At 38.6% G+C, this 17,207-nt stretch overlaps 2 protein-coding genes across 14 annotated transcripts in view; both read left to right on the forward strand.

The window, feature by feature from the left end:
- The window catches only part of ccdc88a (coiled-coil domain containing 88A), a 147,071-nt gene that overhangs the window by 36,557 nt on the left and 93,307 nt on the right, over positions 1-17,207 (forward strand). For all 13 annotated transcript variants that reach the window (XM_062968817.1, XM_016990719.2, XM_062968819.1 and 10 more), the window contains exons 3-6: positions 9,213-9,321; positions 13,080-13,149; positions 14,741-14,799; positions 15,223-15,306. In XM_062968817.1, the coding sequence (XP_062824887.1) occupies positions 9,213-9,321; positions 13,080-13,149; positions 14,741-14,799; positions 15,223-15,306 (322 nt within the window). The remainder of the gene's footprint in view (positions 1-9,212; positions 9,322-13,079; positions 13,150-14,740; positions 14,800-15,222; positions 15,307-17,207) is intronic.
- LOC134295673 (uncharacterized) lies at positions 1,580-6,012 on the forward strand. The gene has a single exon (XM_062968829.1). The coding sequence runs from the start codon at positions 2,539-2,541 to the stop codon at positions 5,077-5,079; it is 2,541 nt and encodes an 846-aa protein (XP_062824899.1). The 5' UTR covers positions 1,580-2,538; the 3' UTR covers positions 5,080-6,012.

The following is a 17,207-nucleotide window of genomic DNA, read 5'->3' on the forward strand; positions in this document are numbered from 1 at the left end:
AGAGGGAGCGATAGTGCGAGAGTACAAGGCTTTAGAGCAGTGGTTCTCAACCTGTGGGTCCCCCAGGTGTATTGCCCTACAATTCCCAGAAGTCCCAGCCAGTTAAGGAATGTAAAGGAGTTTTGACCACTCAAGACATCTCTTCTGGACAGTATGGTGCAGGCACAATGGCAGCAAAGATGTACAATTTCTATGTTGCGACCTTTGCCCCACATCATTGGACTTGCAATGAGTTTCCAAAGGAAATGGATTGCCACGCTACTTTAGCTGACTTTGAATGGTCTAAATGATGTTTATTTAAGGATAATTGTTTGATTTGTTTGTTTTAATTCACTGTATAATGTATTGTAATGTATTGTGGGCTTTTATATCTTTCTTGTTTTATGCAGGCATTGAATGTTTGCCTTTATTATGTTGGGAGCCATCCTGAGACCCCCTGGGGAGATAGGGTGGGCTACAAATAAGCATTATTATTATAGGGTTGTTGTATGTCTTTCGGGCTGTGTGGCCATGTTCCAGAAGCATTCTCTCCTGACGTTTCGCCCACATCTATGGCAGGCATCCTCAGAGGTTGTGAGGTATGGAGAAAACTAAGCAAAGAGGTTAATATATATCTGTGGAAAGTCTAGGGTGAGAGAGGTCAGTGTGAATGTGTAGTTAATCACTTAAATTAGCATTGAAAAGCTTATCTGCTGTCTTCTTCCTGCCTCTGGGGCATCCTTTGTTTAGAGTCGTTAACTGCCCTTGGTTGATTCATGTCTGGAAACCCTCTGTTTTCAGAGTATTGCTTTTTATTTACTGTTCTGATTTTTGAGTTTTGTAATACTGGTAGCCAGATTTTGTTCATTTTCATGGTTTCTTCCTTTCTGTTGAAGTTGTCCACATGCTTGTGGATTTCAATGGCTTCTCTGTGTAGTCTGACATGATAGTTGTTAGAATGGTCCAGCATTTTTGTGTTCTCAAATAGTATTCTGTGTCCAGGCTGGTTCATCAAATGCTCTGCTATGGCTGATTTCTCTGGTTGAATTAGTCTGCAGTGCCTTTCATGTTCTTTGACTCTTGTTTGGGCGCTGCGTTTGGTGGTCCCTATGTAGACTTGTCCACAGCTGCATGGTATCCGGTAGACTCCTGCAGAAGAGAGAGGATCCCTCTTGTCCTTCGCTGACCGTAGCATTTGTTGGATTTTCTTCGTGGGTTTGTAGATAGTTTGTAGGTTGTGCTTCTTCATCAGCTTCCCTATGCGGTCAGTAGTTCCCTTGATGTATGGTAAGTACACCTTTCCTCTGGGTGGATCTTTGTCTTGACTCTCATGGCTTGTTCTTGGCCTTGCAGCTCTTCTGATGTCTGTGGTGGAGTATCCATTGGCCTGTAGAGCCCAGTTTAGGTGGTTGAGTTCACCTTGGAGGAGGTGAGGTTCGCAGATTCTTTGTGCACGGTCTGTCAGGGCTTTGATTGTGCTCCTTTTTTGACTTGGGTGATGGTTGGAGTTTTTATGAAGGTATCTATCTGTGTGTGTAGGTTTTCTGTAAACTGTGTGGCCCAATTGTTGATTGGGTTTGCGGATGACCAGAACATCTAAAACCTACACACACAGATAGATACCTTCATAAAAACTCCAACCATCACCCAAGTCAAAAAAGGAGCACAATCAAAGCCCTGACAGACCGTGCACAAAGAATCTGCGAACCTCACCTCCTCCAAGGTGAACTCAACCACCTAAACTGGGCTCTACAGGCCAATGGATACTCCACCACAGACATCAGAAGAGCTGCAAGGCCAAGAACAAGCCATGAGAGTCAAGACAAAGATCCACCCAGAGGAAAGGTGTACTTACCATACATCAAGGGAACTACTGACCGCATAGGGAAGCTGATGAAGAAGCACAACCTACAAACTATCTACAAACCCACGAAGAAAATCCAACAAATGCTACGGTCAGCGAAGGACAAGAGGGATCCTCTCTCTTCTGCAGGAGTCTACCGGATACCATGCAGCTGTGGACAAGTCTACATAGGGACCACCAAACGCAGCGCCCAAACAAGAGTCAAAGAACATGAAAGGCACTGCAGACTAATTCAACCAGAGAAATCAGCCATAGCAGAGCATTTGATGAACCAGCCTGGACACAGAATACTATTTGAGAACACAAAAATGCTGGACCATTCTAACAACTATCATGTCAGACTACACAGAGAAGCCATTGAAATCCACAAGCATGTGGACAACTTCAACAGAAAGGAAGAAACCATGAAAATGAACAAAATCTGGCTACCAGTATTACAAAACTCAAAAATCAGAACAGTAAATAAAAAGCAATACTCTGAAAACAGAGGGTTTCCAGACATGAATCAACCAAGGGCAGTTAACGACTCTAAACAAAGGATGCCCCAGAGGCAGGAAGAAGACAGCAGATAAGCTTTTCAATGCTAATTTAAGTGATTAACTACACATTCACACTGACCTCTCTCACCCTAGACTTTCCACAGATATATATTAACCTCTTTGCTTAGTTTTCTCCATACCTCACAACCTCTGAGGATGCCTGCCATAGATGTGGGCGAAACGTCAGGAGAGAATGCTTCTGGAACATGGCCACACAGCCCGAAAGACATACAACAACCCTGTGATCCCGGCCATGAAAGCCTTCGACAACACATTGAACATCTCTACGGGGAGAAATTGTTCCAAGACACACGGAGATTGGAAAAACTAAGGACCAGGAAAGCACATCTGCTGTGCTCCCTGACCTTCCTTCTACGCTGCAGAGACACAGATACCATCCCACAATTTCTTGCAGCCAAAAGGACCTTCAAAACACCACAGGCTCATCGCATTTACAACCGCCTGGAACGCAACCTCTTGAGAGAGAGAATCCACACCATCCGTAAAGAACTCGCAAACACAGACAAAGAACTGCTGCACCTCCACATCAACATCAGCCAAAAGATGAATACCCAGGACTGGGATAAAATAGACAGCCTTACCTACAAGAAAATGGAGAAAGACATGGTTCTCCACACCAAGAGACAAAAACAAAAATTTGACAAATGCCGTAAGCAACAGCCAAAGCCAGAACTGGATAAATCACGGACCATCATCAACCTGACAGACAGACAACTCACTGAAGACCAAGTATCCATTCTAGAAAAAGGAGGAAATTTTGCAGTTACCACCACCAGGATCCCAGTAGAAAACATCATTGCCAATGTTGAATCAGCAATTTACCAGCTCCCTGAGGAAGAAGCAGAGGAGGTAAGAATTGAAACAGCAAGGATCCTGAGAAATGCAAAACTCCCCCCCAGCAACATAACGAGAAAAGAAAGACAGGCCATCAAAGATCTCAACTCAGATCCTGAAATCATCATTCTTCCAGCTGACAAGGGGAATGCCACAGTAATCATGGAAACAAAACAATACAAAGAAAAAATCAGACAACTTCTAGATCCCACAATTTACAAGAAACTGAAACAAGACCCCACCAACAAAATCACCAGAAAAACGAACACTCTAATCAAGAACTCCTCCATTAACTTTGACATACGCCAACAGCTGTGCAAATCAGAAGCCCTCCCACCCAGGCTCTACGGACTCCCCAAAATCCACAAGGACGCCATCCCACTCAGACCCATTGTAAGTGCCATTGGATCGCCGACTTACAACCTGGCAAAATTTCTGGCTACACAGCTACAAACCCACATTGGGCTCACTGCACATTATATCAAGGACTCTACACACTTTATAGAAAAGATCAGCAACCTCAATCTAAGCACCAAGGACATCCTGATCAGCTTTGATGTGGTGTCCCTTTTTACCAAAGTCCCAGTAGCTGACACCCTCACACTAATCAAACAAAACTTCCCAGAAGACATCACAGCGCTGTTTCACCATTGCCTCACCACTAGCTACTTTCAGTGGGACACTGGATTCTATGAACAGAAGGATGGAGTGGCCATGGGGAGCCCTCTCAGCCCAGTAGTAGCAAATTTCTATATGGAATACTTTGAAAAACAGGCCCTAGAAACAGCACCAAAAAAGCCAACTGTTTGGTTCAGATACGTAGATGACACCTTCACGATTTGGAGCCATGGAGAGGAAGAACTCAGCAAGTTCCTGGACCATCTTAACAGCATCCACCCAAACATCCAATTCACCATGGAAAAAGAAAAGGAAGGAAAACTGCCATTTCTAGATGTTCTGGTCATCCGCAAACCCAATCAACAATTGGGCCACACAGTTTACAGAAAACCTACACACACAGATAGATACCTTCATAAAAACTCCAACCATCACCCAAGTCAAAAAAGGAGCACAATCAAAGCCCTGACAGACCGTGCACAAAGAATCTGCGAACCTCACCTCCTCCAAGGTGAACTCAACCACCTAAACTGGGCTCTACAGGCCAATGGATACTCCACCACAGACATCAGAAGAGCTGCAAGGCCAAGAACAAGCCATGAGAGTCAAGACAAAGATCCACCCAGAGGAAAGGTGTACTTACCATACATCAAGGGAACTACTGACCGCATAGGGAAGCTGATGAAGAAGCACAACCTACAAACTATCTACAAACCCACGAAGAAAATCCAACAAATGCTACGGTCAGCGAAGGACAAGAGGGATCCTCTCTCTTCTGCAGGAGTCTACCGGATACCATGCAGCTGTGGACAAGTCTACATAGGGACCACCAAACGCAGCGCCCAAACAAGAGTCAAAGAACATGAAAGGCACTGCAGACTAATTCAACCAGAGAAATCAGCCATAGCAGAGCATTTGATGAACCAGCCTGGACACAGAATACTATTTGAGAACACAAAAATGCTGGACCATTCTAACAACTATCATGTCAGACTACACAGAGAAGCCATTGAAATCCACAAGCATGTGGACAACTTCAACAGAAAGGAAGAAACCATGAAAATGAACAAAATCTGGCTACCAGTATTACAAAACTCAAAAATCAGAACAGTAAATAAAAAGCAATACTCTGAAAACAGAGGGTTTCCAGACATGAATCAACCAAGGGCAGTTAACGACTCTAAACAAAGGATGCCCCAGAGGCAGGAAGAAGACAGCAGATAAGCTTTTCAATGCTAATTTAAGTGATTAACTACACATTCACACTGACCTCTCTCACCCTAGACTTTCCACAGATATATATTAACCTCTTTGCTTAGTTTTCTCCATACCTCACAACCTCTGAGGATGCCTGCCATAGATGTGGGCGAAACGTCAGGAGAGAATGCTTCTGGAACATGGCCACACAGCCCGAAAGACATACAACAACCCTGTGATCCCGGCCATGAAAGCCTTCGACAACACATTATTATTATTATTATTATTATTATTATTATTATTATTATTATTCTCGTTTGTGTTTGTTTGGAATTGCTCTGAGTTTTCCACCAATTGTCACTCTAGTCTCCGTCCCACTTGTTCATCACTACCAACTCTAGCAAACAAGGAGATTTGCTTGGCTCCATTTCATGGAAGTGGATGCCTAAGGAAGATAGTGTCCACTGCTCTGCGCATTTTCCTATTCAAGTGATCAGTTAGTTCTTCAACAGGATCACCTGCCAAGGCAATAGGAAACTCCCCCAGAGCCATTAGGAATCCTTCTGAATACATAAGCCTCCTCGGGCAGACTATCTAAATTGGCCCCTCATCCTTGCAGAGGCTGCAAGTCGTGAGTCTAAACCACCAAAGTGGTGATCAGTCCAGGCCAAGAGAACTATACAGAACACCCAGATCACTGTCATCCTGGTCAGAACAGAAAACTAGATCCAAAGTGTGACCTACAGTATACGCTTTAAATATCAAAGTTGTTTGTCTTAAAGTAATTTTTATTCACCATTTCCCACCATAATGTGTGGTGTTGATTTAATTCACATATAATTCCAAATCTTGAATGGTCCTTCTTTGGTTCACATTTCCTTCTCTCCATGTAAACTCAAATTACCTCTCACATTCCATAGTGTGCTGCAAACTAAAATCTACTGTAACGGAAATAAGTCATCCTATCTATATATATAAAAGAGTGATGGCATCAGGGCAGTGGACAAAACAACAAAAGTACAGGCCCCGCAACCTCGAAATTTGACAACACAACCCATCATCCATGCCTCCAGGTTGATACAACAAAAAGAAAAGAAAAATAAAGTCCTAATTAGAGGGAGAGCAATAATTTTTTTTATCCAATTGCTGCCAGTTTAGAGGGCTAATCTCTGCCCACTTGGTTGCCTAGCAACCAGCCAAGGGACAGCCAGGCTTCAGTTCGGGGACAGGCTGATTTAGGCTTCACTTAGGCTTCTTCCACAGATTATCTGATTTTAACTGGATTATATGGCAGTGTAGACTCAAGGCCCTTCTACACAGCTCTATAACCCATTTATAATCTTACATTATCTGCTTTGCACTGGATTATCTTGACTCCACACTGCCATATAATCCACTTCAGTGTGCATTTTATCCAGCTGTGAAGAAGGGGCCTCAGATAATCCAGTTCTAAGCAGATAGTAGAAGATTATCAATATACAGTAGAGTCTCACTTATCCAACATAAACAGGCCGGCAGGATAAGTGAATATGTTGGATAATAAGAAGGGATTCAGGAAAAGCCGATTAAACATCAAATTAGGTAATCGTTTTACAAATTAAGCACCAAAACATCATGTTATACAACAAATTTGACAGAAAAAGTAGTTCCATGCGCAGTAATGCTATGTAGTAATTACAGTAGAGTCTCACTTATCCAACACTCGCTTATCCAATGTTCTGGATTATCCAATGCATTTTTGTAGTCAATGTTTTCAATATATTGTGATATTTTGGTGCTAAATTCATAAATACAGTAATTACTACATAGCATTACTGTGTATTGAACTACTTTTTCTGCCAAATTTGTTGTCTAAGATGATATTTTGGTGCTTCATTTGTAAAATCATAACCTAATTTGATGTTTAATAGGCTTATCCTTAATGCCTCCTTATATCCAACATATTCGCTTATCCAATATTCTGCCAGCCTGTTTATGTTGGATAAGTGAGACTCTACTGTACTGTATTTACAAATTTACCACTACAATATCACAATGACTTTAAAACACTGACTACAAAAACATTGATTGTGAAAAGGCAGACTGCGTTGATAATCCAGAACATTATATAAGTGAATGTTGGATAAGTGAGATTCTACTTTAATATGAAATAATTACTGGGATAGAATAATGCAGAACAATATAATCTCTAAAACCAGGACAGTAAATAAACAGGGGAATTCCACACAGGAAACAATCAGGGCCAGCTAACACCTCCCAACAAAGTATTCCCATCATCAAAGTCTGGCAAATCCTCTGTTTTCTCAGGGCCACAGACAGTAGACGCACATAAAATATCGCAAACAACACCACTCTGAAAACAAGGGAATTCCAGACAGGAAAGAATCAGGGCCAGCTAACACCTCCGAACAAAAAATTCACTCAGGGAGGAAGCAGCCAGGCTTTAAAGCTGCAAGGCCATTACATCCTAATCATTTTTCCTAATTGCAGCATTCATACTTGCCTCCAACAAACAAAAAAAACCAATCAGAAATATTGTATATTCACAACCTTTAGGAAATAATATCCCCTGATGGCACAGCGTGTTAAAGCGCTGAGCTGCTGAACTTCTGGACCGAAAGGCTGCAGGTTTGAATTGGGGGAGCGGAGAGAGCCCCCACTGTTAGCCCCAGCTTCTGCCAACCCAGAAGTTCAAAAACATGCAAATGTGAGTGCATCAATAGGTACTGCTCTGGCGGGAAGGTAACGCCGCTCTATGCAGTCATCCCACATGACCTTGGAGGAGTCTATGGACAACGCTGGCTCTTCGGCTTAGAAATGGAGATGAGCACCAACACTCTGAGTCAGACATGACTGGACTTAATGTCAGGGGAAAACGTTTACCCTTGACCTTAACTACCACCAGTTCCTCAATACTTTATTTCCCATACCACCATATTTTGCCACAGCAACGCGTGGCCGGGCACAGCTAGTATTGTATAGTTTCCTTTTTTCACAACTCTGAATAGAAATACAGTAGAGTCTCGCTTATCCAACGTAAACAGGCTGGCAGAATGTTGGATAAGCGAATATGTTGGATAATAAGGAGAGATTAAGGAAAAGCCCATTAAACATCAAATTAAGTTATGATTTTACAAATTAAGCACCAAAAGATCATGTTTTATAACAAATTTGACAGAAAAAGCAGTTCAATACGCAGTAATGTTATGTTGTAATTCCTGTATTTACGAATTTAGCACCAAAATATCACGATGTATTGAAAACATTGACTACAAAAATGTGTTGGATAATCCAGAACGTTGGATAAGCGAGTGTTGGATAAGTGAGACTCTACTGTAGTATATATTTGTTTCAAGGTTTCCCATTATTAATACTCAAACTAGAAAATACAGATATGAAGTAGATTTTAGTGATGGAAGCAGAGCATCTTTAATAGACCCAAGTGTTCTTACATTTTACGAATTATCTAGTTTCATCCTGAATCTGATTGTTGAGTTACACTGTGGTAACTGCTGTTACACTAGCATTCCATATGTCCTTTTTTGTTGAGGAAGACAGTATCCAGTACTTCCTTGCACAGTGACCCTCCTCCCCCATGTGCAACTTTAGGCAATCATTGGATGAGAGACTCATAAGAAAGTTGTGCAGCAGGGAAAAGGGAACTGTGGTTTCTCATTTATATCAAGCTGTACCGTACAGTTAATACAGTAGAAGCCCAGCATAATATGCTGGTGGAGGTTTACATTCTACTAGCGTTCAAACAAGATCTCAGACTGTGAATTGTGTTTTGCATGTTCCATAAATGCAGTTAGTTGAAATTTATTCAGTATATATATGTTTATCTCCAGTATCTTGTTTACAGTGTAAGCAGAAAGATGGGGTATAAATTAAATATCAATATCTGCTTAGTCTCATATCCTGCTGCTCATTATAAAATACAATATTCAAGACAGCTGACACATCCACACTGTTATGCATAACATTTGACAGACAGGCTTAACCATAATGTAGTACACCTTGTGAATGTGAAATTCCAGGGTTTGTGCTTCATGATAAGCTTATGGCTTATCACGAAGCACAGATTTCAGTTCCATATCCTGGTTAATCTGTTAATTTTGACTAAAATATAGCCGTTTAATTAACTTTTATTTATTTTTCAGCAACCCTAAAGCAGCCAGTCAAAGAGTAAATAAGAAAGTAAACAATGATGCATCCCTTCGAATTCAAAATTTGTCTATTTTGGTGAGACAAATTAAATCATACTATCAGGTAAGTGATTTTCTCATTTCTACCTAAATATCATAAGATAGGGTATATATCTATCAGATGTTGTTGTCGAGAACTTGTGATGCCATCTGCTTGTATGGGAGCAGTCCCACAACTTAACCTAACACCTATTTTACATCACCACTCTGAAGTTGCTTCCTTCATGCCCAGTTGCTTACTGGTGATATAAGGAAATGCTACCTTTCCCTGTCTGAGCGACAAACTGACTTTAGGGGCTCATAAATTATACTTATATGTATCCTTTTTGCATATTCATATTGAAAACTTGTGTATGAAATGGCCAGGTTCCCAGATTACTTGGGTCATGCATGTGGGAGGTGCTTACTGTAGTGTTAATTCGGTATTTGCCTCTGTCACACAGCAGTAGAAATAACTTGTGCACAGCTGCCTGGAGCTGAATGTTCCTTCCTTCCCTGTATATTTGTTCATATAAGACCTATATACAGTAGAGTCTCACTTATCCAAGCCTCGCTTATCCAAGCCTCTGGATAATCCAAGCCATTTTTGTAGTCAATGTTTTCAATATATCATGATATTTTGGTGCTAAATTCGTAAATACAGTAATTACAACATAACATTACTGTGTACTGAACTACTTTTTCCGTCAAATTTGTTGTATAACATGAAGTTTTGGTGCTTAATTTGTAAAATCATAACCTAATTTGATGTTTAATAGGCTTTTCCTTAATCCCTCCTTATTATCCAAGATATTCACTTATCCAAGCCTCTGCCGGCCCGTTTAGCTTGGATAAGTGAGACTCTACTGTAATAGAATATAAGTACCTTGCTCTCCCTCCTCATAGTGCCAAGAAGGCTGACCCACATACTGTCAGCTCTATATCTGTCTCTGCTGAACTCATTTCTGATTGATGTATTTTGATCTAGGGGAATTAACAGCATGTATCCAAGGACTATTTCCCAAGTGTGCCCCTACCTCTTTTTTCTCTTCTTATTATGATATAGCCTCCACCTTCAGGCTTGCTGTCTCTTTTATTGATTTTTGTAAACTGCTCTGGGAGTCTTTGTAAGTTGAAGAATGGGCTGAAATACTTTTCAGTATCCTCTTCTACCTAACATTTTGTGCATGTCATAAATAGCCATCTAGTCCTGCCAAAGGACCTATGCAGCATCAACCTTTTTGTTCAGTTACTAAAATGTGGAGACAGAGTACATTTCTCCAGGCAAGATGCTTTGGGAAAATTACAGTAATTGTCCACACCTCCTAAATGACTGAACAATGTTAAAAGGAAATAAGCTATCCCTCTTGTTCTGCTGCTCTATCAAATCTCACAGATGTTTATATAGGTTGCAAATCATCAGCTGCGCTTCTAATCCCTAATATTGTAACCTGTGGTTGACCTTATGAAGCATTATTTTAGAGCTTGTAAAAAAGGAAATGCTTGCCTTAATCTTTGGAAGCCTTTTTACCCTGTAAATTTATAATCATTATAGAGAGGTAAGCTCCATTGTGTCCATAAAGACATTGGAGTTCTACTCACATCACTGTAGTGAATAATGGCTCAATCAGTTCACATTTTTCTAATTGTAGTGGTAAGTTTATAACTTGAATTCAGTTAGTAGTAGTATTACATAGATTGGACCTCAAAATGAACTTCTGAAAATGCCAAACACTGTGATCCTAATTATAAAAAAAATAAATGAAGCATTTTATTGTTTTATTTTTGTTTTTTGTTTTACATATAAAAGTGTATCTCACTTTGAAAAATAGACTTTTAATTTCTGTATCATATTGTCAATATTTATAGACGTTGAACAGCAACTGGAAAAGAAAACCTCTTTTAATCATATGGAACATATATATATATATATATATATATATATATATATATATATATATATATATATATATAATTAAACATTTGTATTGAACATGCTGCCAGAAAAAGGTCGTATGCTGCCAGATCTGTGTAGGGGTTAGCATCTGCTATGATAGGTATCCAGATGTTTGCGGGAATGCACATCAACTTTAAAGAATTAGGTGCTGTCTAGACTGGGGATTTGCCATGATTACTGCCATCCGTGTCTAGCAAAGATTGAATAGAGGAACTTTCACAAAACTCTTCACAAAATATTTTTGATTGTAGCTGTTTCCTAAAACAGATATTTTCAGTCCTGAACAACGGTTTATATCCTCATTACTGGCAATCTGTGAAATATCTCTAGATTTCATTGTCCCATTATATATACTACAGTCTTTTCTGCATGCCTTTGTCTGTATACCTAAATCCTCATAGTCTTAAATCAGTGTTAGAATAATACATTATTATTATTATTATTATTATTATTATTATTTATACCCTGCTTTATTTCCCCTGAAAGGGACTCAACATAATGCTTAACATAAAAGCATTAGCATAACCATTTAAAATATACAAACATTAAAACAGTATGAAATATAAACAGGATTTAAAAAATCCCAGTTTAAAACTATTAAAACGAATTAGAAGTTAAAACCACAGCACCCCCTGAATTGATCTTAAACACTTTCATCTTTAAAAGCCTGCCTGAATAAAAAGGATTTAGCCTGCTGCTGGAAGGCCATTCTGACTTTCCTTTCTAAGTTTAAAACAACTGACTTGTCTCAGCTCTTCACTATTAAAAGAGGCAGTTAGTGGTTGAGGATCGTCATCAGTTAAAACTTCTCAAAGATGGAATCTTAGATTGTTTCCATTCTAAACTTTTTTAGGCAGAAAAGCAATCTATGAATCTGCTGCAGCTGTGGTCCTGAGCACAGAGAGGAATGTGCAAAAGATAAAATAGGTTCTTCTCTTGACATCTGATGGACTATGCTTAGTTTGTATATTTGAATAGTGGTACACGTTGAGTGCGAGATATATGACGAGAGAGCTTTTCTACTTCAGTGTGGCTCATGCTAACAACAGTGTTTGCTTTCTAAGAATTTTGAACTTTTAGCATGAGGTATATTCACATATTGTTTGATTGATCACCACCAGAACAGGAAAAAGCTTTTTTTTCCCCTCCAGAACTCCTATATTTCCTTTTCAGAGGTAAAACTATCTTAATTGTTACGAAACTATTTCAGATAAATGTTCATGTAGTTGGATTTCTATATAGTTTTGATTCACAGTGACAGCTAGAATACTGGAGAAGATAAAGACCAGAATCCTCTTTGTCACTATGCTATTGATTCTGTTTTTTCAAGTTCATACAGTGGTGGTGAGGTAAGGCAGACAAAATCTGGCTCCAGGCAACCTACTACTTTCATGGCCTATATATCTATGATATTTTCTTCTTGCCACCATCACCTATGCTGGTTTAATGCATCAACGAGATTTTCACAGCACACAGTAAGAGATAAACGAGATTTGTTTTGATTATCTTAAAAGGGCTTTTGAATATGTAAGTAGCCTGGATTTGAAGAACTTGAGGGATCACCCCCCAGACCACTACTAGAGAAGGGATAGTTTAAAAAAATAATAATAAGTAAGGTATGTTAACTCTTAACAAAAAGTTGATGACTCAACCCAGATTTTTGAGGTAAAGGTTTTGACTAAAATTTCTAGACTTATAAATGAGTATATACAGAAGCTTCTATTGTTGTTATAACCATGTAAGAGAATATATTTTAAAACTTTATGATTTGTATTTAAATCAGATTGAGTATTTCATGTTTAAGCCCATCAAAGTTGTCAATCATATGTGGAAGGCATGATTAATGTTCATGTAGATATTGTAAATATTTATATTTCTTTCTATAGGAGACATTGCAACAGTTGATTATGATGCCTTTGCCAAATGTCTTAATAATTGGTAAAAGTCCCTTTTCAGGTAAGGCTTAATTTTCAAGTGTGAGTGATGTTTTGTTTTTTGAATGTTCAGTTTTGTATAACTCCCTCGAATGTTTAGTGAACTTCATATGTATTTGAATGGGAGACTGAAGTGTGGGAAAGAGAAAGATTGGTTTGTTCAAAGCCAGTTAATAAGTTGGTAAGGGGTGCAATTCAAACCACAAATTTACTGAGTTTTAGGTAGTGTTCTTAAACCATCTTTCTTGGACAACAGCTAACCATTGAGGAAGGTGCTACACAAAAATTACAGGCAGAGCGTATTCTCTAGAACAACAGACTTCATCGTATACTGCTGTCCTAGTTCTTGGCACATATAATGGCTTTTTATTCCCTTCCATACTTTTAATTATGTATTGATTTACTGATTTACTGACTTGTACTATTAGTGTACACAAAATGAAGGCAGAAAAAAAGAAAAGACACACATATATATATGCTAAAATACATTTCTGAACTGGTTATAAAGTAGTAGTTAAAAAGTTGGTTGGTTAGTAGTCAGGGTTTGTAATGGGTAAGGTGAAATTTTCAAAGCCTCAATGGGTCTGCATTTAATTAATAGCTTTCAAATAGAATTTTATATCTTTCCTAAGTTACTCAGCATCGAAGGCACACACAGCATGGCTCACTCTGACATCTGACATAGTTTAAATTGTTATTGCTACAGCTTTCATAAAACCTTTGGTGAATATGCATTTCTTTTCCATTCCTATCACTGATTTGGCTTTTTCTGTGAGCCATGAAACACTACTACTAAATCCACAGTGCTGAAAGAAAACTAAGGCCATCCAGCACATATACAGTAGAGTCTCACTTATCCAACGGACCGGCAGAAGCTTGGATAAGCCAATATCTTGGATAATAAGGAGGGATTAAGGAAAAGCCTATTCAACATCAAATTAGGTTATGATTTTACAAATTAAGTGCCAAAACATCGTGTTATACAACAAATTTGAAAGAAAAAAGTAGTTCAATACACAGTAATGTTATGTTGTAATTACTGTATTTACAAATTTAGCACCAAAATATCATGATATATTGAAAACATTGACTACAAAAATGGCTTGGATAATCTAGAAGCTTGGATAAGCGAGGCTTGGATAAGTGAGACTCTACTGTACTTTCTTGGTTAGAGTGGGAGAGTTGGCTAGTTCCGGGGATTGCCAGAATGAAAATACGTATGGCCCTATACAGATCAGGTTTGAAGAGAACCATCTCCATTCTTTCTCTTCCCTCCAATATTATCAGAGATTGTATGCCCTTGTACGTTTGTCGCTTGAAAATATGAGGCATATGCTGGCATACTCAAATCCTGCTCTTGGTTTTTCCATTGGCATCTGATTGCCCATTGTGTAAATAGAAATCTGTGTGTGTTAAGCTTTAGGGTCCAGCTATGTGGTTTTAATATTGGCAACATACTATAGTTTAATACTTATATGTTGATTAAACCCTGCATAAAGAAATAGTAATTAAAATTATAGGAAGAAATTGGTTGCACATAAATGAAAAGAAAAGCAGAAACTGTTTCTTATCTAAAAATGTATGTACCCTTTATTGTTATAAAATATTTTCAGAACAAGGCACTGAAGAGGTTAAAAAGCTACTTCTACTTCTGCTTGGCTGTGCAGTTCAGGTAGGTCTGCTTACATATGAACCTGGGCATAGTATTTATTTGGATGGCTTGATGAGACATAGGTTTTAGTCCTTCTCCTTTTTTACTTATGTGAACTGTTATTGTGATTAAACATCAAATATTAAGACATTCTTAGGAGTTTTGCTTCTTCTTTTGCATGTTATCTAGAGTCTTAACTAGGTGACACTCCGTGACAGACTAATATATTGTCAGTTACAAATCTAACAATGTTATGGAATGACATGTTTTAGTTTTCTCTTTCCATAAAAAGATTTCATCATTGACAGCTTCTCTTTTACGTAATATCTTAGTATTAAATTAATGTATATGTGAACAAATTATTTAGCTATTTTGTGAGCCCTACATTAATAAAAAGAGCTAAAATACATTTGAACTTTATGTGAATAAATGTTTATGTTTTAGTGTCAGAAGAAAGAAGAATTCATTGAAAAAATTCAAAGTTTAAATTTTGATATAAGAGCAGCTGTCGCGGCACATATACAAGAGGTATTGTCTAGTTTTTTTTCTTATTTAAAGACTTTAGAATGAAGCTAGGTGCTATTTTCCTCCCTTATTAAACAGAATGTGATTAATCTATCTGTATATATAAAAGAGTGATGGAATCCTGGCGACCGACAAAACAACAAAACTACAGGCCCCCCAAACTCGAAATTTGACAACACAACCCATCATCCAAGCCTTTAGGTTGATGCAACAAAAAGAAAAATAAAGTCCTAATTAGAGGGAAAGGAATAATTGTTTTTATCCAATTGCTGCCATTTAGAAGGCTAAGCTCTGCCCACTTGGTCTCCTAGCAACCTACTCAGCCCAGGGGACAGGCAGAGTTAGGACTCTTCCACACTGCCTATAAAATACAGATTATCAGATTTTATTATATGGCAGTGTAGACTCAAAGCCCTTCCACAGAGCTATATAACCCATTTATAACCTGATATTATCTACTTTGAACTGGATTATATTGACTCCACACTGCCATATAATCCACTTCAGTGTGCATTTTATACAGCTGTGTAGAAGGGGCCTCATATAATCCAGTTCTAAGCAGATAATATAAGATTATACAGTAGAGTCTCACTTATCCAACAAAAACAGGCCGGCAGAACGTTGGATAAGTGAATATGTTGGATAATAAGAAGGGATTCAGGAAAAGCCGATTAAACATCAAATTAGGTAATGATTATACAAATTAAGCACCAAAACCTCATGTTATACAACAAATTTGACAGAAAAAGTAGTTCCATGCGCAGTAATGCTATTTAGTAATTACCGTATTTACAAATTTACCACCAAAATATCACAATGAATTTAAAACACTGACTAAAAAAACATTGACTACTAAAAGGCAGACTGGGTTGGATAATACAGAATGTTGGATAACTGAGATTCTACTGTAATATTAAATAATTACTGTGGTAGAATAATACAGAACAATATAATCTCTAAAACCAGGACAGTAAATAAAGAGCAACACTCTGAAAGCAGGGAAATTGGGCATTCCACAAAGGAAACAATCAGGGCCAGCTAACACCTCCCAAGAAAGGATTCTTCCAGAAAGGAAGCTGAGAAGGGAGTGAAGCAGTGTGTATTACCAAAGTCATTATTACTACTATCATTTTTATTATTATTATTATTATTATTATTATTGCATTGCTGTGAACTGTGAAAATGAATACAATCTGGCTCCAAGTATACAAAAACACTAAAATCAGAATATATAAAAATTACTGTGGTATAATAAAACAGAACAATAGAATCTCTAAAATCAGAACACTAAATAAAGAACAACACTCTGAAAATGGGAATTACACACAGGAAACAATCAGGGCCCGCTAACACCTCCCAACAAAGTATTCCCATCACCAAAGTCTGGCAAATCCTCTGTTTTCTGAGGGCCACAGACAGTAGAAGCACATAAAATATCGCAAAGAACACCACTCTGAAAACAAGGGAATTCCAGACAGGAAACAATCAGGGCCAGCTAACTCCTCCCAACAAAAAATTCACTCAGGGAGGAAGCACCCAGGCTTTAAAGCTGCAAGGCCATTACATGCTAATCATTTTGCCTAATTGCAGCATTCATACTTGCCTTCAACAGACAAAAAAAACCCAATCAGAAATATTGTATATTCATAAGCTTTAAGAAATAATATCCCCTGATGTCGCAGCATGTTAAAGTGCTGAGCTGCTGAACTTCTGGACTGAAAGGTCGCAGGTTTGAATTGGGGGAGCGGAGACAGCCCCCACTGTTAGCCCCAGCTTCTGCCAACCCTAAACTTCAAAAACATGCAAATGAGAGTAGATGAATAGGTACTGCTCCGGCGGGAAGGTAACGGCGCTCCATGCAGTCATGCCGGCCACATGACCTTGGAGGAGTCTACGGACAACGC

Source organism: Anolis carolinensis, chromosome 1 (assembly GCF_035594765.1).
Source record: "Anolis carolinensis isolate JA03-04 chromosome 1, rAnoCar3.1.pri, whole genome shotgun sequence".
Taxonomy (NCBI): Eukaryota; Metazoa; Chordata; class Lepidosauria; order Squamata; family Dactyloidae; genus Anolis; species Anolis carolinensis.